At 43.5% G+C, this 23,551-nt stretch overlaps 10 protein-coding genes across 10 annotated transcripts; 9 read left to right on the top strand and 1 right to left on the bottom strand.

Moving 5' to 3' along the window:
* Nucleotides 1-103: 103 nt before the first annotated feature.
* Nucleotides 104-499, top strand: TbgDal_IX6240 (T. brucei spp.-specific protein; the record flags this gene model as incomplete). The annotated part of the gene is made up of 1 exon (XM_011778512.1): nucleotides 104-499. One exon carries the CDS (start codon nucleotides 104-106, stop codon nucleotides 497-499), a length of 396 nt encoding a protein of 131 aa, XP_011776814.1.
* A 6,787-nt stretch (nucleotides 500-7,286) lies between these two features.
* Nucleotides 7,287-9,554, top strand: TbgDal_IX6230 (synaptojanin (N-terminal domain), putative; the record flags this gene model as incomplete). The annotated part of the gene is made up of 1 exon (XM_011778511.1): nucleotides 7,287-9,554. The coding sequence occupies one exon, from the start codon at nucleotides 7,287-7,289 to the stop codon at nucleotides 9,552-9,554; it is 2,268 nt and encodes a 755-aa protein (XP_011776813.1).
* A 1,570-nt stretch (nucleotides 9,555-11,124) lies between these two features.
* On the top strand, nucleotides 11,125-11,925 carry TbgDal_IX6220 (hypothetical protein, conserved; the record flags this gene model as incomplete). Its single annotated transcript, XM_011778510.1, has 1 exon — nucleotides 11,125-11,925. One exon carries the CDS (start codon nucleotides 11,125-11,127, stop codon nucleotides 11,923-11,925), a length of 801 nt encoding a protein of 266 aa, XP_011776812.1.
* Nucleotides 11,926-12,334: 409 nt separating this feature from the next.
* On the top strand, nucleotides 12,335-12,763 carry TbgDal_IX6210 (hypothetical protein, unlikely; the record flags this gene model as incomplete). The annotated part of the gene is made up of 1 exon (XM_011778509.1): nucleotides 12,335-12,763. The coding sequence occupies one exon, from the start codon at nucleotides 12,335-12,337 to the stop codon at nucleotides 12,761-12,763; it is 429 nt and encodes a 142-aa protein (XP_011776811.1).
* An 858-nt stretch (nucleotides 12,764-13,621) lies between these two features.
* TbgDal_IX6200 (conserved hypothetical protein, unlikely) lies at nucleotides 13,622-14,194 on the bottom strand (the record flags this gene model as incomplete). Its single annotated transcript, XM_011778508.1, has 1 exon — nucleotides 13,622-14,194. One exon carries the CDS (start codon nucleotides 14,192-14,194, stop codon nucleotides 13,622-13,624), a length of 573 nt encoding a protein of 190 aa, XP_011776810.1.
* A 995-nt stretch (nucleotides 14,195-15,189) lies between these two features.
* Nucleotides 15,190-16,056, top strand: TbgDal_IX6190 (3-demethylubiquinone-9 3-methyltransferase,putative; the record flags this gene model as incomplete). Its single annotated transcript, XM_011778507.1, has 1 exon — nucleotides 15,190-16,056. The coding sequence occupies one exon, from the start codon at nucleotides 15,190-15,192 to the stop codon at nucleotides 16,054-16,056; it is 867 nt and encodes a 288-aa protein (XP_011776809.1).
* A 423-nt stretch (nucleotides 16,057-16,479) lies between these two features.
* On the top strand, nucleotides 16,480-17,445 carry TbgDal_IX6180 (zinc finger protein, predicted; the record flags this gene model as incomplete). The annotated part of the gene is made up of 1 exon (XM_011778506.1): nucleotides 16,480-17,445. One exon carries the CDS (start codon nucleotides 16,480-16,482, stop codon nucleotides 17,443-17,445), a length of 966 nt encoding a protein of 321 aa, XP_011776808.1.
* Nucleotides 17,446-18,217: 772 nt separating this feature from the next.
* On the top strand, nucleotides 18,218-18,724 carry TbgDal_IX6170 (hypothetical protein, conserved; the record flags this gene model as incomplete). Its single annotated transcript, XM_011778505.1, has 1 exon — nucleotides 18,218-18,724. One exon carries the CDS (start codon nucleotides 18,218-18,220, stop codon nucleotides 18,722-18,724), a length of 507 nt encoding a protein of 168 aa, XP_011776807.1.
* A 194-nt stretch (nucleotides 18,725-18,918) lies between these two features.
* TbgDal_IX6160 (hypothetical protein, unlikely) lies at nucleotides 18,919-19,236 on the top strand (the record flags this gene model as incomplete). Its single annotated transcript, XM_011778504.1, has 1 exon — nucleotides 18,919-19,236. The coding sequence occupies one exon, from the start codon at nucleotides 18,919-18,921 to the stop codon at nucleotides 19,234-19,236; it is 318 nt and encodes a 105-aa protein (XP_011776806.1).
* A 988-nt stretch (nucleotides 19,237-20,224) lies between these two features.
* On the top strand, nucleotides 20,225-22,405 carry TbgDal_IX6150 (hypothetical protein, conserved; the record flags this gene model as incomplete). Its single annotated transcript, XM_011778503.1, has 1 exon — nucleotides 20,225-22,405. One exon carries the CDS (start codon nucleotides 20,225-20,227, stop codon nucleotides 22,403-22,405), a length of 2,181 nt encoding a protein of 726 aa, XP_011776805.1.
* Nucleotides 22,406-23,551: the final 1,146 nt, after the last annotated feature.

The following is a 23,551-nucleotide window of genomic DNA, read 5'->3' as shown; positions in this document are numbered from 1 at the left end:
ACAACAATAGTGTTGAGAAATACGTAGGGGGGAGGGCGAACCTATCGAGGACCAACGATAGAAATCTTTTTCAAAAAAAACCCACTAGTGACTTAGCGTTGCCATGGAACAACAACAACAACAACCAGAGGAGAAGAAGGAAGGGGGGGAGTGGTATAAATACCTCATCACAATCGCCGTTTATATCGGTCTGACCGCTCTGTGGATAGTCGGTTGTTTGATTCATAAGAGGTCTGTCGCCCGTCGGCAAGCTGCGGGGGTGGCCCAAAGCGCTAAAGGCAGAACAGAATCTAATGACAATGGAAACACGACCAACGAACACAAAAAGGAGGAAGCGGCAAATAATAACCCATCAAACAATCAGCAAACATCGCAATACCCAACTTATGACTTTTCCAGCAACCAAAACAGGGAATATGGGACAGACGCATACTATTCAAACAGTTACGACACAAACAACAACGCATCAAACGAAAACAGAAGAGATTACAGGATGTGAAAACGTTACTACCAACTACATCAAGAGAGTGATAATCAAACGGCGGCGAGAACAGCTGCAATATGATGCAACAGCGAAAATAAAAATCAAGTGGTAATGACATCAAACAAGTAAACAACAACGTTCAGCTGATTTTTTTCATTTTTGTTAAACCACATCACTGACCCTGCCAAAGTAATATCGGAAGCGGACACAAAATCGATACTCAATTGCTAAACAATGCAAGAAACGTAAAAAAAAAAAGTAATGAAAGAGGGCACATCGATGCTTCAACTATAGCGAAGCTACGTGCAGTTATCACAAAATAATGGTTACCCTACTCATGTACTTTTGAGTTTCAACTTATTAACAATATATCATGCGAAAAAAAAAAACAGTTGGTTCCACCGAAATTATCAAGCCACTTGGTGAAAAAAAATAAAAAAAGAGAAATCATTCTATACTCTAAAAACAATTGAACAAAAAATATAATCAGCAATATGACCTATCATAGGTAAAGAACCTGCAACAACTCAACCTTCTTCCAAAAAATTTGAATAAACTTTCAAAAACTATATTACGAAAAAAATGCGACACATTGGAGTTGTGTCTTGGGCTAACATTTCTGTGTCCTTGTTTGCACACTCACGTGGTCCGAGAATTATAACGGAGGTTATTGGTTAGTGCACACTCTTCTCTTGTTTGATATTGTTACCTTCTCCTTCCTCTGTTTTCTCCCTTCAGTGTTTTTATGGACAACAAGAATGAAAAAGGGGCTTTAGCCATGGAGCGGCCGTTTTGTGATTGCATGCCGTAGGCCATCTTGGTGCGCTCCGAGAGTTGCTTTGCGGTACACCTAACCTGTCGTAAACGCGCTACTTGATGACATCAATGGACTGGAGTCTCTGAGTGTATTTGAATGACAATAACCCATTTAAAGAATATTCTTCTTTCCCCGGCTGATGGTGTTTGGTTTCGTCGTGGCACGTTATCATACCATGTGTGTGGTTGCTGTCACCCCCCCCCTCCCTTTTTCCTTGTTTTACATTTGAAACCACCCTTATTGCTTGGCTTTCGCCCTTTCTCTTTGCCAGATTCTGCATTGTCTCTTTGGTCACTGCGGATACACCTTGTACTTTGCCCATGACGATAAACCACTTACGACGGTCTTATGACACACACCCGAACATGGATTGAGCACGAGTGTTACGATAGTTTCTGGGGCGCCGCACAACATTCCAGCCGCGTGCGTCCTGCGTCCGAGGCGTACGGTAACTTTCTCACCTTTTCCCCATTACACCAACATTACCCCACACACATATGTACATGCCGCCCTCCTTCTTATTCCTGCTCTGAACTGTTTGGTGGTGTTGCTCTTACCTTGTTTTGTGTCAATGATGAGTCTGTCAAATCCGTGTTTCAGCTGAATTTATTTGATGCTGACATCAGTTAATTTTGTCTGTTTGACTTCTGAGTAAGTGTTTGGGTGTGCGGAGGTTTGTGTATGTGTGTGGCCGATGATGGAAACTAGTTGAGCGTCCAAACATGTTCCGACGTCATATTCATGAGGGATCTATACAACACAAATCACCTTTCGGGTCTGATGGCTATCGTGTCCTTCAGGTACTCAACCTCGGGCACTTGGGCGCGACTCCATACACATACACATATATACACATATACACGCAAGCACACACGAGGATACATTACCGCAGTGAGTTTGGAATGGCTAATGTGGGCGGCAGTATAATGTTGTGAGTGGCAGGGTAGTCGAGAGGGAATGTAGTGGGTGACGATGTACAATATGTTCAAATTGCACTGAGAACCTGTGAGGACACCATAACACAGACCTGCACTGAACCTTACTTCCGTGATTCCCTGTTTACTTCCCCCTTCTCTTATTGTATTACCTATTCCATGCACATTTTCCCCTTTGTTAAGTGTTTATCCCCCATCCATCGTTCCCCGCTACTGATGAAAGAGCTTCCGATACCGCGTAGGCGGAACGGAAACACACTATGTCGATGCAACTGTGAACTCTATCTTTCGCTCCGAGCTGACGTGTGGGGTTAGCAGTTCGGCGAGTAGGTGCGTGTGATGAATACCTAATATAACAAATTAACAGCAACATCTGAACAGAACCCGTGACGCTAATATTGTTTCTGACGCGCCGAGTTTTTTTCACTTGACGTCAGGTGTATAATTATGATTATGGTTATTATTATAATTACAATTATGTGTTGGGGCAGTAACCGTAGGGGAAGGCCCACATTGGAGTTGTGTCTTGGGCTAACATTTCTGTGTCCTTGTTTGCACACTCACGTGGTCCGAGAATTATAACGGAGGTTATTGGTTAGTGCACACTCTTCTCTTGTTTGATATTGTTACCTTCTCCTTCCTCTGTTTTCTCCCTTCAGTGTTTTTATGGACAACAAGAATGAAAAAGGGGCTTTAGCCATGGAGCGGCCGTTTTGTGATTGCATGCCGTAGGCCATCTTGGTGCGCTCCGAGAGTTGCTTTGCGGTACACCTAACCTGTCGTAAACGCGCTACTTGATGACATCAATGGACTGGAGTCTCTGAGTGTATTTGAATGACAATAACCCATTTAAAGAATATTCTTCTTTCCCCGGCTGATGGTGTTTGGTTTCGTCGTGGCACGTTATCATACCATGTGTGTGGTTGCTGTCACCCCCCCCCTCCCTTTTTCCTTGTTTTACATTTGAAACCACCCTTATTGCTTGGCTTTCGCCCTTTCTCTTTGCCAGATTCTGCATTGTCTCTTTGGTCACTGCGGATACACCTTGTACTTTGCCCATGACGATAAACCACTTACGACGGTCTTATGACACACACCCGAACATGGATTGAGCACGAGTGTTACGATAGTTTCTGGGGCGCCGCACAACATTCCAGCCGCGTGCGTCCTGCGTCCGAGGCGTACGGTAACTTTCTCACCTTTTCCCCATTACACCAACATTACCCCACACACATATGTACATGCCGCCCTCCTTCTTATTCCTGCTCTGAACTGTTTGGTGGTGTTGCTCTTACCTTGTTTTGTGTCAATGATGAGTCTGTCAAATCCGTGTTTCAGCTGAATTTATTTGATGCTGACATCAGTTAATTTTGTCTGTTTGACTTCTGAGTAAGTGTTTGGGTGTGCGGAGGTTTGTGTATGTGTGTGGCCGATGATGGAAACTACTTGAGCGTCCAAACATGTTCCGACGTCATATTCATGAGGGATCTATACAACACAAATCACCTTTCGGGTCTGATGGCTATCGTGTCCTTCAGGTACTCAACCTCGGGCACTTGGGCGCGACTCCATACACATACACATATATACACATATACACGCAAGCACACACGAGGATACATTACCGCAGTGAGTTTGGAATGGCTAATGTGGGCGGCAGTATAATGTTGTGAGTGGCAGGGTAGTCGAGAGGGAATGTAGTGGGTGACGATGTACAATATGTTCAAATTGCACCGAGAACCTGTGAGGACACCATAACACAGACCTGCACTGAACCTTACTTCCGTGATTCCCTGTTTACTTCCCCCTTCTCTTATTGTATTACCTATTCCATGCACATTTTCCCCTTTGTTAAGTGTTTATCCCCCATCCATCGTTCCCCGCTACTGATGAAAGAGCTTCCGATACCGCGTAGGCGGAACGGAAACACACTATGTCGATGCAACTGTGAACTCTATCTTTCGCTCCGAGCTGACGTGTGGGGTTAGCAGTTCGGCGAGTAGGTGCGTGTGATGAATACCTAATATAACAAATTAACAGCAACATCTGAACAGAACCCGTGACGCTAATATTGTTTCTGACGCGCCGAGTTTTTTTCACTTGACGTCAGGTGTATAATTATGATTATGGTTATTATTATAATTACAATTATGTGTTGGGGCAGTAACCGTAGGGGAAGGCCCACATTGGAGTTGTGTCTTGGGCTAACATTTCTGTGTCCTTGTTTGCACACTCACGTGGTCCGAGAATTATAACGGAGGTTATTGGTTAGTGCACACTCTTCTCTTGTTTGATATTGTTACCTTCTCCTTCCTCTGTTTTCTCCCTTCAGTGTTTTTATGGACAACAAGAATGAAAAAGGGGCTTTAGCCATGGAGCGGCCGTTTTGTGATTGCATGCCGTAGGCCATCTTGGTGCGCTCCGAGAGTTGCTTTGCGGTACACCTAACCTGTCGTAAACGCGCTACTTGATGACATCAATGGACTGGAGTCTCTGAGTGTATTTGAATGACAATAACCCATTTAAAGAATATTCTTCTTTCCCCGGCTGATGGTGTTTGGTTTCGTCGTGGCACGTTATCATACCATGTGTGTGGTTGCTGTCACCCCCCCCCTCCCTTTTTCCTTGTTTTACATTTGAAACCACCCTTATTGCTTGGCTTTCGCCCTTTCTCTTTGCCAGATTCTGCATTGTCTCTTTGGTCACTGCGGATACACCTTGTACTTTGCCCATGACGATAAACCACTTACGACGGTCTTATGACACACACCCGAACATGGATTGAGCACGAGTGTTACGATAGTTTCTGGGGCGCCGCACAACATTCCAGCCGCGTGCGTCCTGCGTCCGAGGCGTACGGTAACTTTCTCACCTTTTCCCCATTACACCAACATTACCCCACACACATATGTACATGCCGCCCTCCTTCTTATTCCTGCTCTGAACTGTTTGGTGGTGTTGCTCTTACCTTGTTTTGTGTCAATGATGAGTCTGTCAAATCCGTGTTTCAGCTGAATTTATTTGATGCTGACATCAGTTAATTTTGTCTGTTTGACTTCTGAGTAAGTGTTTGGGTGTGCGGAGGTTTGTGTATGTGTGTGGCCGATGATGGAAACTACTTGAGCGTCCAAACATGTTCCGACGTCATATTCATGAGGGATCTATACAACACAAATCACCTTTCGGGTCTGATGGCTATCGTGTCCTTCAGGTACTCAACCTCGGGCACTTGGGCGCGACTCCATACACATACACATATATACACATATACACGCAAGCACACACGAGGATACATTACCGCAGTGAGTTTGGAATGGCTAATGTGGGCGGCAGTATAATGTTGTGAGTGGCAGGGTAGTCGAGAGGGAATGTAGTGGGTGACGATGTACAATATGTTCAAATTGCACCGAGAACCTGTGAGGACACCATAACACAGACCTGCACTGAACCTTACTTCCGTGATTCCCTGTTTACTTCCCCCTTCTCTTATTGTATTACCTATTCCATGCACATTTTCCCCTTTGTTAAGTGTTTATCCCCCATCCATCGTTCCCCGCTACTGATGAAAGAGCTTCCGATACCGCGTAGGCGGAACGGAAACACACTATGTCGATGCAACTGTGAACTCTATCTTTCGCTCCGAGCTGACGTGTGGGGTTAGCAGTTCGGCGAGTAGGTGCGTGTGATGAATACCTAATATAACAAATTAACAGCAACATCTGAACAGAACCCGTGACGCTAATATTGTTTCTGACGCGCCGAGTTTTTTTCACTTGACGTCAGGTGTATAATTATGATTATGGTTATTATTATAATTACAATTATGTGTTGGGGCAGTAACCGTAGGGGAAGGCCCACATTGGAGTTGTGTCTTGGGCTAACATTTCTGTGTCCTTGTTTGCACACTCACGTGGTCCGAGAATTATAACGGAGGTTATTGGTTAGTGCACACTCTTCTCTTGTTTGATATTGTTACCTTCTCCTTCCTCTGTTTTCTCCCTTCAGTGTTTTTATGGACAACAAGAATGAAAAAGGGGCTTTAGCCATGGAGCGGCCGTTTTGTGATTGCATGCCGTAGGCCATCTTGGTGCGCTCCGAGAGTTGCTTTGCGGTACACCTAACCTGTCGTAAACGCGCTACTTGATGACATCAATGGACTGGAGTCTCTGAGTGTATTTGAATGACAATAACCCATTTAAAGAATATTCTTCTTTCCCCGGCTGATGGTGTTTGGTTTCGTCGTGGCACGTTATCATACCATGTGTGTGGTTGCTGTCACCCCCCCCTCCCTTTTTCCTTGTTTTACATTTGAAACCACCCTTATTGCTTGGCTTTCGCCCTTTCTCTTTGCCAGATTCTGCATTGTCTCTTTGGTCACTGCGGATACACCTTGTACTTTGCCCATGACGATAAACCACTTACGACGGTCTTATGACACACACCCGAACATGGATTGAGCACGAGTGTTACGATAGTTTCTGGGGCGCCGCACAACATTCCAGCCGCGTGCGTCCTGCGTCCGAGGCGTACGGTAACTTTCTCACCTTTTCCCCATTACACCAACATTACCCCACACACATATGTACATGCCGCCCTCCTTCTTATTCCTGCTCTGAACTGTTTGGTGGTGTTGCTCTTACCTTGTTTTGTGTCAATGATGAGTCTGTCAAATCCGTGTTTCAGCTGAATTTATTTGATGCTGACATCAGTTAATTTTGTCTGTTTGACTTCTGAGTAAGTGTTTGGATGTTCTTTTTTGAAAATGACTTTTTGCTTTGTGGATTAGGTTGTTGTTTGATGTTTTTTTTGTGTAAGTCTTTGTTTTTTCCCCCGGATAATGTTTGTTTTATTGTTCTTCTTTTAATTTGTTTATTCTTTTTTATTTTATGTAGTTGTTTTGTTTGTAGCGATTTTTTGTTTTTTTTGCTTTTTCTTGTATTTATATTTCCTTTTTTTTTGGAGATTTATGTTGGTGAGTGCATAATTATCTTTACCCCTTAGGAAATAGTTTTTCATTTATTGTTTTTTTATTTTTAGTTGTAGGTGAATTATGTCTTTAGGGGATTTTTTTGGAAATATCGTTATTGATGGTGAATCTGCCTCTTTTGTCCCTAATGATGATTCTTATCCCAGACTTATTTGGAATTTGGAGCGTCAATGTTTCGTGTTGCCGAGTAATGTGGCTGCGGATGATGCCGTTTCTCATGTTAGCAAAGATTCTGAAAAGGCGGTTTGTGATGTGGTTGATGATGGAGTTATGTCCGATGCTTCCTCCTCTGGATTTGAAGATTTTACACCGGTCCGTTGTATTCCCTGTTATGCTTTATTTGGTGTTCTTCGCATTGGCTCTGCGTCGATACTTTTGTATGTTTCTGAACGGGAACGTGTTACCACAATAACTATTGGGGAGACCCACGACGTGTTTGCGGTAAAGCAACTGTCGTGGCTTCGACTACCGGAAACAGCGTCTGACCTGTCCGTGAATAAGAGCGGGGACGGTGATGATGGTGGTTCAGGCGAGAAAGATGAAGCAAGCGCTTCGCAGGGTTCTTCACAAAGCCATGCCAGGGAAGAAATGGTTTTAGAGTATTGTAGGGTTGTCGATAGCTTTTGTGCGCAGTCGGAGCAACACTGCGGTGCTTCTTATTTTTACTATTCACCGACTGCGAACTTAACCCTGGAACCTGGTGATGTTGTGAAGGGTATGAAGGAGGTACTCACGCCGTCGTTGAATGGCAGCAGCGTGAAGGGTGGTGGCGCCTTTTCTTTAGCGATTTCTTCCGAGGGACAAATATCGCAGCGGGTGGTTTTCCAGTGGAATTCGCCTCTGCTTGGTGCGTTTGATGAGGTTGTAGCTTCGCTGAATTGTGATTACCACGTGTACGTTCCTGCGTTTATTAGGGGTATTGTGGAGGCGACTACTTCCCCCGAGGAGGGTGTTCAGATGTTGCTCATCAATCGCCTTAGCTACCGGTGGGCGGGTACGCGATACAATCGGCGTGGGCTTGACAATGCTGGTAGTGGGATTGCAGCGAACTTTTCTGCATCAACGCTTTGGGTCTTTCCTTTAGCGTCGGGAAACGAGGGGGATAAGGCCGCTAATGAAAAGCAGCGCGTGGCAGCCTTTACCATTCTTCGTGGTTCTGTGCCTCGTTGCTGGAGTCAGCCAGCGAATTTAACATTCATCCCCACGATTACCATATCTTCGCCATCGTCAGGGGTTGATGAACTGGTCTTGCATTTAAATGCCCTTTTGGCTTTATTCGATGGGATGACATCTATCCATTGTCTTGACACCACGTCGCTTAGCAAAGCCGAGTTGCCAATTTCAAAGGCGTTCGAAGCAGCGGCATTAAAACTTCGTGAAGGGAATGGCGCTCTCTCAAGGCCCGTTGACGTTTATTATACAAAATACAACGTAAAGGAACGGAGGGCTAAAAATGCGCCTTACAACTTAATGCGAATGGAAGTTGATACTCTGCTAAATAGGAAAAACGAAGGTGGATCGCAGTTCGTAGATTTTTGGAAGTTTAGCAATGAAGGACATCCGTCTCCATCGAGTGGGTCATCGCCTCCATCTGTTCCCAGCACCGCTGATGCTGACGGGGCGACTTGCGAGTTGGTTCTTGTCCACCAGCAGAAACATTACGTTCGGGTGAACTGTTTGGATTGCTTGGATCGGACAAACCTTGTTCAGTCCATGATTGCTATTAACATTCTTCCTCAGATGATTAGGTATGTACTTGGGCATGGGGAAGAAATGAACCTCAGTGACGATGAGGATGAGTATGAAGATGAGGATGATGGAAGTGACGGAGCGCGAGGGAATGGTGAGTTTCATTGCAGCGTAGAGAGATGTAAGCATATGTGGGTTGAACTGGGAATTTCACTTTCCAGGTTGTACGCTGGAAGCGACCCCCATTTTGTGGACTTTCTACTAACTGGGGAATGGGGACCGGCCACGTTTGATGTGGTGCGAATCGCACTGCGCCGCTGGTGGCAACAAAATTTCTTTGATGGACAGAAACAGGATGCCGTTTCTCTACTCACGTGTCAGCATGATCCTGCTCTTTTCCACACTCAATTTGAGAGTCCATTTTCCCGTAACTTCTCAGGGCTCAACAGAATGGTACTTGGTGGTATGGCAGCTGCAGTGCTAGCGACCCTTGTGAGTTTCTCGATGCTGTTTGTGCCACGGTATTGGATGCGTGGTGAGATTTTGTTCTTTGTGATTTTTTGGATGTCGTATATTGCTTTAACAATTTCTAGAATCCTGAAGGATGGTGTCAGTTACACAAACTACCCTTTGCTGAAATGAACGGGCGGGGGGTAGTTAAGTCGTTACTCAAATAATTATCATCTGTGTTTCTTCCAATCAACAGCCGGTATTTCCCCATGGTTACCGACTTCCTTTTATTCATTCTGTTGATTACTTTTTGTCTTCTCATCTTTTTTTTTTTTGCTTCACCATGCAACCATGACCCTTTACATAACGGTGTCCACGACAATATGGCCACTGTCAGGATATGATACCTCTTTTTTTTTCTCCGTTGTTTCACAAACACTCTGGCAATAATTTTTGGGAAGGAGGTCAGTGACGGGTGAAATACCGTGTGTACGCTGGAGGTTGACAGGGAGGGGAAAAAAAAACAAAGAAAGTACTACGACATCACTATCATACATGGGGTTCCTGAAGTGGAAAGGGAGGAAAGTAGAATTTGTACGGAAAAAAAGAAGCAAAAAAAAAAACAACAGCAACAACAAGAAAGTACAAACGAAGAGGAGAGCAAATTAACCAAAGAAAATATTCCACTGCGCCGCGTGTACAGTCTTATTATTTCCAATTCACATGACTATTTTACACGAGAGGGAGGGGCGTGGTTCCTTAGGTGCCATGTGTACTTTGATTCACTTATGATAGCGGAACTTCTTTTCAAATGGAAAGTTACACATAGGCTACCTGCTACGCAGCGCTGCCCTTCCCCCCCCCAAAAAAAAAAAAATAAATAAATAATTATTATTTATTGTTATCATTATTATCTTCTTTCTATATGGTTGTTCTCCCTTGCTCTCCCCTTTTTATAAAAAAAAAAAGTTTTATCCTTCCTTTATTCTTGTTTGACAGCGTTTTTGCCCCCTCTGCCCTTCGTTCACCACATTCTGAGTCTCGTTACTTTGTATTAGGAGTGGGAACGGAGTATTACTTTACTGCTGTTGTCACCTGTTATTGGTTGCTCATGTTGTGAAATTTACCTAATGTATACGCCATTAACTTTCTTTCCCACATTTTATTGCTCGTTTCTTATTGTTTTCTTTTATTTTGCGTTGCTGCATGCGGAAAGTAAACGTGAAATCAGTAGTTTTCTTTTGTGTGTTTTCATCCGCCCTGAATTACGGTACGCGGCGGGGATTTTACACCTATTTCGCAAACTTATAGGGAATATATCAGTGTAGCCTTGTAGTGCTCAGGTGCATTGCCTGATATATACTACATATATATATATATATTTATTTACAGCTGTTCTCCCATAGTTACGGAAGAATAGAGAAAAAAAAATAAGAGGTTACAAAGAAAATTTGACAGAACGGGTTGTGGCTTGGTGGAGTTAGGATAAGACGAGTAGTAGAAATAACAATAACTACTACTCTGTTCCCATAATAGTAGAGGGTAAATTGCATCCAAGCACTTCGAACCGGAAAAAAAAAACAGCAACTAAAAGTTAATATACGGGGCTTAACTTTAGTGAACAGACATCAATTAATCTATAAATAAGTATAAAAATATCGGCACCAGCCGTCCCTTTTTGTTTCTCTGGATTCCCTCATTGAAACTTCCACTGCGGCCGCTACCCTTTTTTGTTTCGGCAACTCCGTTGCTTCGGCATAACATGTCGTGGCGTACGCGTGTCGTCCGCTGTCCACTGCAAGAACCGCACAATCCATTCGACATGGGGCGTGTGATGCAGCGGTTTTGGAGCCCCTTTTGCAAAGGCGTTAAGGGACCTGACTTACATACATATGGATTTGGTGAAACATTTAGTGGTATGCGTACGCATGACAGCGATTTCACCTGCCAGGTTAATGGGCAGGTGGGTGGTGCAAAACTCGTAGAGGATTTTTTCATTACTCTTCTTTGTGGATTCGACTTTGAACATGTGAAAGTGGAACGACACTTAACGACGAGTGGTGCTGCTGATCCTTGTCAGTTTCAAGGAACTATTGTATTGGCACATACTCGTCCATTTCTTGGCTGGTGCCCGCAGCCCGTTACACACAGTCTTGAGAAATGTCCCTCCCCGTCTGAGTGTGATGCAACAAAGGTTTCTACTAATAATATTAATGAATTGGGGAACACAACAGCAACAGCGAGCAGATGTTTGGTGCAGACGGGCGGCAACACGGAGGCGCCAGTTCCTTCACTTATTTTGAATGTTCCCTTCACTGCGCGATTAGAAGGGAATGTTGGGCGTATTTCACATATGATACTTCGGTCTCCTGCAATAGGTGTTATAGCGGCTCATCAATGTTGTCCTGCTGAAGTGGGCAGTTGTCTTCAAAATCCTGAGGCTTTGCAGGCGCTTGTTACCCTCCGGCGCGCAAATGTACGACCGGAAATGATCACGGATAGGACGCTCGTAGGTATTACTGCAAAGAAGGCAGCGTGGTGTTCTGCGTTAGGAATTCTGTAAGTATTGAATGGATTTGATTGTGTTCGAATCCGGCGACGTGTGTGTTTGAGAGAGAGAATGACAGACAAAGAAAAAGGTAAAAATGAAGTAAAGGGAAGGAAAGGACACTGGTGGCACGTCATTTTAGTGCTGCAGTTCCTTTTTTTTTGTCGTGGAAAATGACTGCGGTGAGTCGATTAATGACAGCTACTTCTCCTTCCTGCTGCAGCTCCGTACTATCGCCATTTGTGTGTGCATGTGTTTTTTGTGCGTGCTTATACTTATAGACGTTGTCACAATAACAACGATGGCGAAAACAATAACAAAAAAAAACAAAAAAAGAAGCAAGCAAACAATGTCGCAACAACGTTTTTAAATAACAGGTACGCAACGGCTCTGTGAATACAGACTCGAACATCGTAAGTCAACAATGTTTTTTTTTTCTTGTAGTTCTCTTTGGTTGTGCGTGTGTACCCGGTCAGGGATTCGTGGCCCTTTTGCGTACTTTAGATTTAAGGCGTTCCCCAATACTTATCAACGACATGCCATTTTTCTATCTTTAAATATTTTTTTACCTTTTTTATATTTTGAATGTACAGTTAGACGCGCTGCAACGGCAACTGAGTCCGTGCGTAGCTACTGTATAAAAGTCACTGTTACTATTATTATCATTATGCATACAGATCATATATATATATATATATGTATATATGTATATGTACTCGTTTTTATTGTCCGTTTGCGCTTACGCTTATGTTTGTTTATATTTGGGAGTGGTCGTCTTTCGGCTCTTGCAGTGAGTAACAATTTATGTACGGTTTCGAATTTTGTTTGTTTTCTCAGTTACATTTTTGTGTGAAAACAAACGTAAACTTTCATACATGAGTGTATGTTTGTGAAGGTCGGTGCTTCATTAAGCGAAGTAAGCTCTATGATCAATTAAATTACCATCGGTATTATATCTTATTTCTGCGCTTTTTGTTGAAAGATTAGAAAGGTGTGTGTTTACTAATACTACTTGCTCAAGTAATTATTTTTCCAGTTAGTAATGTGAAAGGGGGGATTCTTGTGTATATATTTCTTCCGTTGAACGGAAAGAAGTAATAAAAGAGAAATTAATTAATAAACAACAGCAACAAAAAAAAAGTAAATGGAGAAACGAGCAGTGCGCATGAATTGTTTTCTCCCTCTTTTCTTCCTCCACTTAAATAATTCCCCTTCCATTTATCTTCGTTGTTCGTTACATCTTCTCTGCCCACCTTTCCTATTCGCTCCAAACTTGACTTATTGTACCACACGAATGCGTGCTTTTGTGAATGTACATAAGTTTTAAAACTATAAGGAGTGGAATACAGCGGCTTTACCCCATCATATTTTCCCTTTCCCTTCCCTCCTGTGCATGGGTGTACTTAATTAATATAATAATAATAATTATTATTATTGTTTGTTTGTTTGTTTTGTTTTCTACTCTCTCTCTCTTTTTTTCTCCCCTTTCCTCTCCTTCTTGTTCTTTCCCCTTTTCGTTACATTTTCATCCTCATTTTTTTTTTTTTCACTTCTCTCAATCTTTTGTTACCTCTTTGCCTCCTTAAGCGGTGCCGGTTACTTCATCATCCCGAATATCTCATTTTTTTTTCCAAACTTTCCTTATAGCATGTTCTTACGGATGACATTAAATATTTTTACTCATTCTTTTTTTTCTTTCCTCCCCTCCCCTTTATTTTCTGGACACTTTTGGTGTTGTTGTTATTTTCTTCTTTTGTTTCTTTGTTTGTTTTTTTTTTTCGTCGCTACCTGGTGGCTGCGATGATAATTCTTTTCCATTGTTAAAAAAAAAAGGATAAGGAAAAGAAAAAAAGAGTGTGGGATCAAAGAAACTATTGGGAATATATATATATATATGTATACGGTGAAGGGAAACTCGGAGGACATAAGGTGGAAAAAGGCGTGGTAATAAATAAATAGATATATAAACAAAAGGAGAAGTGGTTAGAGAGGGGGGGGGGAAATGATACGTGTGAATTTGCCTCGTGAAAAGGATTGTTGTAAAACGTTTCTTTTCCTTTTTTTTTTTCGTACATTTGGCAGAAGGTAACGGAAGGCGAGTGGAATCGAAGGCTACGAGAGTAGAAGCAAAATAAAACAAATAAAACAGACAGACAACAAAAACAGTAGCAGCAGCAGAAGCAGGGAAAAAAAGAAGAAAAATGGAGGCGATACGACGGTATACGATACGATACGTTGTGCTTGTTTTGTCTTGTTGCGTATATATATATATATATATGTCCATGCATTTGTATGAAAACGGATAAAAGTAAAAAAATCGAGTGTGATGAGTTGCTTCTTTTTATACCTCCTCTTCCCATCCTCTCGAGTGGTGTTTTATTATTTTTCAATACCCCCGAAGGAGTCGATTAAAAGCATCTAGTGCGTTTACTCTTTCGTTCTTTTAGTTTCTTTTTTTATTTTTTTTCTTTGAAAATGAAAAGAAAAAACCTTGACCACTTACTATCGTCTATTACTTGATTTTATTTGTATTTTTCTTGTTTGTCATTTCGGTAATGGTGTTACCATAACTTTCGCCGCTACCGCTTCACATTTGGATTTTTAAACTTTCACGTAGAGGAAAACCCCCCTCTGAATGGGATACCGATTAAAGGGCGGGAAGACAAAAGGAAGGGGAAAAAGTAATAATAGCAATAAAACAAACAAACAAACAAACACACACACACACACACACAGAGAGAGAGAGAGATACACAAGAAACTAATTTCTCACACACGCGCCCACAAATACGAAGGGTGAAGAAATTTTTTGAAAAGAAACGATAAAATGTAGACTTTTTACGGCGATGCGTTTACACTTCCCCGCAACGGTATCTCGATTGCTTCACTTTTCGCGATTATTTTCTTTTTCCTCTGCTCCTGTCTACGTTCTCCTCACATATATTTATTCATATATTAATGTCTTTGTGCCTTTTTTTTTCTTTGTTCCTCCCTATGGTTGTGACACCTTTAAATGTTAGGTGATTATCACCCTCGCACTTTTGACTAGAAAAGGTAGGGGGGAAGGTGAAAAGGAAAAAAAGAAAGAGAAGAATCCGGCGCCCCTACGCGGTTAGTTACAAGAAAGTTCATAGCGAATATATCAGTAGCATATATCTGTATCTGTATCTATATATATATATATATATATATCCATCTATATATAATAATAATTATTATTATAGTTTGGTATATTACCACGGCTATTATTTGTTATTTGTCGGTTTCGTGGTGTTTTAACATGTCCTCAGCAATGGCTCGCGGCGTATCAGCTGCTGAAATTTCTAAGTTCAGTCGCTTGCAGAAATATTGGTGGTGCCCGCAAGGTCCCTTACGTACGTTACATCAATTCAATCCTGTACGTGTTGAGTTCATAAATAAGGCATGCCGGTGCGCATTTACTCCATCCGACTTGGCTGCTACAGCAGGAATAAGACCAGGAATGAGTGTATTGGATGTTGGTTGTGGTGGAGGTATTCTTTCTGAGAGCATTGCACGATTAGGTGGTGATGTATTGGGCATTGACATGTGTAAGGAAAGTATTGCCGTAGCAGAGGAGCGGCGTCAGCGAGTTCTCCGTGATATTACTCCACAAGCATCGCTTGCATATCGTTGTGTGCCACTTCACGAGGTGGTGGAGGGAGAAGGACGGCAATTTGAACTTGTAGTGGCTTCGGAGGTGATTGAACACGTGAGCGATGCGGCGGCATTTTTGCACGATATTTGCGCAGCAACAAAACCCGGTGGCGTGCTTGTAATTTCCACCATGGATAAGTCACTTTTTACCGCATTGAGCTTTATTGTCGTGGCGGAACATATCACTGGCGTAGTGGAACCCGGAACGCACGACTGGGCCAAGTTTATTCCACCCGCTGATCTGTCAAGATGTGCGCTTAACCATGGTGTTTCACAAATAGAGATGCGGCATATTGTAGCGTGTCCAGACGTTCTTAAGACTTTTGCCTCACGTCAATTACATTTAAGCTTCCGTCTTTCCAGTAGGTTATACACCGGTCATTATATTTGGGCGGGGGTGAAGAGGAGTACTGCGGCATCGGCAGCGAGTAACATTGGTAGTAATATGAAAAGTGAAAAAGATGCCAAATAAGTTTGTCCCACAATAAGTTGTAACTCTTACGCTCGCGAACCCAAGGGGAATAGAAAGGGGGAGAGGAGGCAGAAGGGCCTTATGATCTACGTGTACATCATGGTGTTTGTTCCCTCTGTGTGCACTTTTTTTAAAAAATGAATATGACCCCCTGTAACACCTGTTTACCCTTCACTACCAGTTTCTAAAAAAATAAATAAATAAATACATATGTGTGTGTATTATTGCTTGTCCGCTTCCTTATTTCACCTGTTCATTGTGAACTGTTTCATTGCTTTCAGCCTTCATTCTCCGTATCTTTTCACAAGGTAGTTCATACCACCAGGCGCACTGTCCACCAAAGGCACTATCCGGTTTGAGGATCTCGGAGAACCCGTTCAGCGCCTGTTGAAGGCGCTGAAGGGGAATATCTCCGAGGATGAGATGGCCCTTCTCGAGCATGTCTCAGTAATGGACATGGCAAAAATATACAGCGAAATGGCCACTGACCATCATGCGGAGAAAATTTGGGGTGAACTTCGTGCTGCCCTTCAGGAACGCAGGGAACGATCGGAGCGACGTAAAGCCGAGTTGTTACGTCAGCAACGGGAACGTGAGGAGGAGGAGGAACTCCGTCGGCAGCAGGAGGCAGAAGAGGAGAGGCGACAACAGGAAGAAGAGGAAAGGCGGCAACGGGAAGAGGAAGAGGAACGGGAGCGGCGCCGAGAGGAACGCCGCAAGAGACGAGAGGAAGAGTTAGCAGCTGAAGAAGCCGCAGCGCTAGCAGAGCAGGAAGCTGCAGAGGAGGCGGCAGCACTCGCTAGGGAAGAGGAAAGGAGACAAAAGGAAGAGAGGCGCCGACTCCGTCGTGAGGCACGGGAGCGGGAACGACAACTTCGGGCAGAGGAGGAGGCATTGGCTGCAGAAGAAGCAAGGCGCAAAGAGGAACGAAAATCGCAGAAGGCAGCTTGGGAAGAATATGTTGCCTCCCATCCGTTGGAGTTTTGTGAGGTGAAACAAACTATAGAACAAAAGAAGGTTCAACACACTGCGAAGGGCCCTTCACAGGTGAACAAAGACTTGTTTAACCGCATATATGCTCCCAAATGCCCTGAATGTGGTACAAAGTTTAGTTTGCCACCGTCCTTGTGGGAATGCACGGTTTGTTTCCGTCAGAAGCAGCGACGCGTAAAAGTTTGGCAGCCGGATGACTCTACCACCACTTGTATGGTTTGCCGTGGGTCGATTGGGCGCTTCTCTCGGCATCACTGCCGTAACTGTGGTCGGCTGGTGTGTGCCAAATGCAGTGGAGCTCTGGCAACCATCCCATCCGTTGGATTTACAGAGGCTGTTAAGGTGTGCGATGATTGCGCTCGACAAGGGAAAGGAGAGGGTGCCCCTCAGAAATAAAAATTTTGCCCCTTGGTTTTTGGTGTTGAGCGGCTGCTTGTGCCTAGTGTTTCGTTATTAAATCCGTCTGCGACACGTGGTGAACAGAATAGTACTGTATGCATTTGTAAGAAAGCGGTGCATTGTTAGTGTCTGTCCTCGTATTATATTTTTTTTCTGTTTTGTATGTCTATTTTCCATACCTTGAAGTGTCTACACCAACTTACCATTCATGAGGGAATTTTGTGGTGCTTATGCGTGTAAGTGTGGCTATGGGAAGTTGGAAGGGACATGACTCGCTGAAAGGTGTTTGTGTACTGTTGCTTTAACATTTTCGGGATAAAAAGAGGAAGTACCTCAGTTAGCGTGAGGGGGGAAAAGTCTAGGAACTAATCTTTAGTGTAAGAATTGAGAGGAAAAATGTGACACGAGGAGTGAAACAAAAGGTCCGGTAAGACGAGCGAAAAAGAAGAGAAAAACAAAGGAGAGGGAAGTGGGAGTGTGGGAGTGCATAGGGCCAGCAAGGAGGGAAAGTGTATTGACGTGCTACGTTAATGTTTGACAACTTAAAGTTAACCAGTGGAAGGGTGTTAATATACCAAGCGTTTAGCGCTTACGTCTCACTACTCACGCGTGCAAATGCGACTATGCACATCTATTTCTTCCTCCATCTCTTTCTGTGATTAAATGAAGTTGCAGTGGTGTGCGTGCTATTTGAAGTTTTTTTTTTGAAAAAAGAAGAGAAGAAAAATAAGGGGTAAATAAAATCAATATACAAAAGAAATAAGGCAATATGGATAGCCTTGCACACAGTGTGAGTTCTATGGTGCACTGCGCCGAAAACTTTCACATCCCGCTTGTGCGCAGCCGGACTGTAGTGACCGCTGTGGCTGTGGGCATTCCCATTGCCGTTTTGCTTCACGACACAGCCGAACACTGGATGCCTACCTCATTTCAACTCCCCATTATTTCATGGTTTCGCCGAAAGTGGCGGCAGAACCCGGAAGTGAAGTCATCACACCTGACACTTGCGCGCAACGCCATTATATTCTTTTACTTAGCCATGGTGCTGAGTGAAGGCACATTTTACGAAACGCCTATAGATTATGTGGCGGATCGGGTATCTGGAGCTCCCGCACGAAAGGCATTTAACGAGCGCATTCAAAAGGGTCGCCATAGTGCCTTTTCAGCTGCTGAAGAGGTTGCTAGTGAAGAAGGTTTGAATGAAGCGAGCTCCAGGCAGCAGCGAGACACCGCACTCCGTCGCCGTTTCTTACATGAAAGCCGTACTTCCAACTAAGAGTTGTGAAAAAAAAAATAGAAAGGGGGAAAGTTTGGGGAAAGAACTTGAAGAAGGCGAATAGGAGAGAGAGAGAGGGTGGGCGGGGGGGAAAGAAAAAAAAAAATCAAATATTTTTCTCGCATTTTTCACATTTTTTTTACATTTTGGGCTCTTGTTCTGGTTTTGGATGGCGGAATGTGGATGATGATGTTATGATACTCTGGTGTTTATCGGTTGACGAATATATCGAAGGAAGAGTTAAAGTATGCCACGAGATTCGACTTCTCATATTATTATTATTATTATTTTTGATCTACCCTTTTTTTGTTGGGTTTAAGCGGAGGAGTAGGAAGAGGAATATTGATGGAGTGTTTTTTTTTTTCGGTTATTGGTTCACGCTTATAGGATTAGATGTCACATTCATGCCATATCTTCTTAGACGTAGCACATATTATCATTCTTATAAACATGCGTATGTATGTCTCTGTGTGCGTTTGCGTGTTTGTGTTTGTGTTTTTATGCATCTGTAGTGAGGAACAGAAGGACGAGGTTTAAAGTTCTCACTTTTTTTTCGTTTTTTTTTTTTTTGGTGGGGAGGGGGCAAAGGGGTTGGAAAAAGCAGGTGATGTTTTAATGTGGAGTGGGGCGTATTGCGTGAGGAAGCGGAAAATATGGATGGAAGAAGAAAGTGAAAATTATCACTGAATTGATTTGTTCGTTCTTTGCTGGTAAATTTATCACCTCCTTAGCCCTTCTTACATCCTTTTCCTCCTCCTCCTCCATTCTTCTTTCTTTCTGTCTTTTTTTTTTTTGGCCGTTTCCTCACGCAACACATTCCACCCCACCTGCATTTTCCCTCTTCAATTTTTGTATGCATTTATCCTTTTTATTGTCCATTCCGTGTTCTAACTGTGGGAATGTTGGAGCACTGTAGGCATCTGCGGCGTGTGTGAGAAGGATAATATAACAAGTAATGAAACGAATTAAGAAATATTTTTCATCTTAGCGAAGCACGACGATAATGACAGCGCACTTGCAGCTGTGTCCGAGTACGCCGAGTTTCAAATGACAGGCCCCATCTGAAATCGTGTTGCCAGAACATTTCTTATAAGCCAAAAATAAATAAATAAACATATAACCTTTCTCCCACCTCATACCATGAAAAAAAAAAACAACAACAACAACAACAAAAACAAAAAAGATGTAAGAAGGGTGGAAAAGGGTTCTGTTCCCCCCCCCTATGATTCATATCATTGTTGCACTTCTAATTCATTTGCTAATTCCTATTTTTCCTTCCTTTTTTTAAAAAAAAATATTTGAAATATAGTTTTGCGACAACTGTGGAGGGGAAGAGAACGTCTTTACCGTGGCCCTTACCGTCCCACCCCTCCTTGCGTGCACAAGGGCGTGTAGGATTATATTTTCCTCCGTTCTTAGTTGGCGCAGACTTCATTTTTTTAATTTTATTTGTGTGTGTGTGTGTGTGTCATTTAGTCAAATAAGCACATTATTATTAACATGAGTCGTAGCGTAGACACAAGTGCCCTACGCGACGTGACATCATGGCGTGACCCCAACCGTAGTTTGAATCCAGAATTTTCTGCCCTTAATGAACCGACTCATACGTTGACGGGTGGCAGCTCCGACAAAACTGCTCTACTGGAGGTTCTGCTTCCGGTACATGCTAAATTGGAGGATCGTGAGGAAGTTTGCCGCGATTTGGGAGTTTCTATTCAAACTGGGAAAGGTGGCAGTAATGGACTGTCACGGCGTGTGTGCATGCGACTAACGGATCCTGGCGATCCATTTTTCCTTTTTGAACTGGACCTACTCGAGGATGATTATGGAGTCTTTAAACAAAAGTTGGAACTACTCGTCGACTTCAGTGGTTTCCCAAAATATCTCGTAACCATGTTGGATAATGTTTGCAGTGGAATTGTACCGTACGTTGTGTCGTTTGTTGTGGACAACAGGGATACGACGCGTGGAACACTTCGCGTATTGGAGCGCACGGAGTTTCGGACGGTGGAGCATATTTCGCTGATACTTCTGCGCCAGGGTGATAGTGGTCAGAAACGGTACCTTGCGGAACGATTCCGCCACTTTGAGCGCGCTTACACCACAGCAATTGAGGAACATCGTAAAGAAGCTACAGAAGCTGCAGCAAACATAGAAGCGTTAAAAAGGGAAGTGGCCACCTTGGAGGAAACCTCCACTGCCTTACGTGATAGATTGGATTCGACCACGAGTGAATGCAAAAGAAATCAACTAACAAGTATTGGTCAGCTACGGGAAGAACATGCCAGTCAACTGTCTCAGTTGCGCGCCACACTGGAAGCCGATCTACGGCACACAGCACAACGCGCGGAAGAGACGCAAAAGCGGCTGCGGGAGGAATTGCAAGTGAAGGAGATGGAGCTTAACGAGGCACGAAAACGCATAGCATCGTTGGATTCGGAAGTCATCAAAATGCGGTCAGAGTTGCGCGTTAGCGAAGATACACGTAAAGTCCAGGCGAAGGATCTGGAGGAACTGCGATCCGCAAACGGTGAACTTAAAGCTTTCCGCTCGCAAGCAACCAGTTCACTCTCCGAGAATGAATTGAATTGCGTCAAGCTGCAGGAGCGGTTACGGGGTCTGGAGCACGTACTTGAATCAAGAGAAAAGGAACATAAGATGCTCCGTGATCAATATAAAAAGCAGGACAATTACGTCCGTATCTTGGCGTCACAAAATGAGCAGTTGACGGAGCAGAAAGCAAAGGAGGAGGTTTCATTATCGAAGGCGCATCATATCATCTCCACACAACTAAAAAACATTAAATCGTTAAAGACCAGGAGTCGTATGATGCGAAGCCAGATTCATAGCCAGGATGGTCTGATTCAAGAGAAGGAAAACACTATTATGCAACTGAGGGGTGAGTTATCATCTTCCACTGAAAAACTCCAGGCGCTTCAAAGCAAGGTTACAGAACTGCGAGATCAGTTGGAGAAAACAGACGACGCTCGCAGTAAGCTAGCAAATGAGCTGAGGTGCGCAAACGATGCCCTCATTTCTCTCCAGCGCGGTACGAGTATTAGTGGAAGGCGTTGGAACTCTGGTTTAATTCCTTCCCTTAGTAACGGTAGTAATGATGTCCGTACGGGTGACCCCATGGCGGCAGGGTTTAATGGTAATTATGTACCTCCCTCCTTTGGTGTGTATAAGGAACTGAACAAGAATGCGAGCACAACATATCGGCAATTTAATGCCCACGCATCACGCGGTATTGTTGAAAACAACGACGGAGTTTTGTCAATGAATGCCACCAAGGGCCCTAGCGGCTATGGAGAGGAACGCAAACCTGACGGCAGGTTAGGCGAGGTAGAAAAGCAGTTCGAAGCACAGCAATCAGTGAAGTCATTTGGTAATGGTACGGCCAACGGCACCTCGTCAAACTCAACATTGTTGGCAGGAAGTTCAGTTAGTGCAGTGCTGTCGGAGCAAAACAAAGCGGAACATAAACGGTCAAATGGGCAACTGGCTCGGGCTCCTTTGGACTCCAAGGTGGCTAATGGGATGTCGACCAGCACCATGCAACCGTTTGCCACCAAAAGTTTCTTCAGCGACGACACACACAAAACTGGTGTAACCGACGCTCCCACTGTTAGAAATGAATATAATGTTCCGATTGACAATGTGAGGAGCTCATACTTCTAATAACATGATGGACGAAACCTTTGCGAGGAGGAATAATTCCAACAAGTCCTGTTGTTGTTGTTGTTACCGTCCACGTGCTGTTGGAGCCAAAAACCGGGCGCAGAATTGATTGTATGTCTACAGATGTGGAGAAGTTCCACTTCATGTTGTGCTTATTACACGTGTCTCCCGTTACCGGTGCGGCATGTATGTGTGTGTTGATAACCTTCACTTACTCGTTGTATTCATTTTTCATACATATATACGCGAATGTGTTTGCATATTTTATCTTATATATTCGGCAAGACGTTGCTGTCGGAGCTTTTTTTGTAGTTGCATGTCGCCACAACGTCGATTTATCCATAGAACCTTTGATAGAGCAGGCGTCGGTCCCTCCGCTGCGTCGGCGGGGACCTCGGTTTTGGGTGTGAAGCTGTAAAGAGTGGGGGGGGGGGATCAGGCACAAAGACAGAAAAAAAAACAAGGAAATACATAAAAAAAAAAAGAAGAATGGTGGGGAGACTTACGTTTTTTTTCTTAATTGAAACGTAGTGCTCTGAGGCGTTATTATTCTTTCGCCACCCCCTGCTCGACTATGAACTCTGTTTCCTGCGTAAAGGTGGAATTTATGATGGGGTGTAACAAAACATTTTTTCCTCCTCTTCTTCTATTGGTGGATGAGCGTCATGCGCATGCACTTAGAACTATAGCGGCGGCAGGAATGAACAATGAAATCCACGGTATTTGTACCTTAGGTTTTTAAGGTGGAAATAAAAAGAGCCGCCGGAGGTTGTTCATACAGCAGTGCAGGAAGTTGGTGGGTTGCATGTCACCATGAAAACGGGGGGTTTGCTACACATTTAAAACCTTACGTATGCAAGAGTTGTGGGAAAATGTACACCGCTACCTCTGTCGCGTGCATTGTACAGGGTTGGTGTAGCCTCATGGAGGAAAATACTTGAGGAAAGAATCAGACAAACTTGGATACCAAATCGTGTCTACTTTGATATGGAAAAGGGGGATGTGTGAACAATGGTGTGGGGAAAGTATGTTTGTTTATCCATATACTGGTGGGTAACGACGGTTCAGTTTTCTTTTTTTTTTTTTGTTTCACTCTTTTTTATTTATTTACTTTCTCTTCTTTGCCTTCCCCCCTTCTTCTACCCA

This window comes from Trypanosoma brucei, chromosome 9 (assembly GCF_000210295.1).
Source record: "Trypanosoma brucei gambiense DAL972 chromosome 9, complete sequence".
In the NCBI taxonomy this organism is placed as follows: Eukaryota; Euglenozoa; class Kinetoplastea; order Trypanosomatida; family Trypanosomatidae; genus Trypanosoma; species Trypanosoma brucei.
Note: the sequence above shows the minus strand (reverse complement) of the source record. Positions and strands in the feature narration are given on the sequence as shown.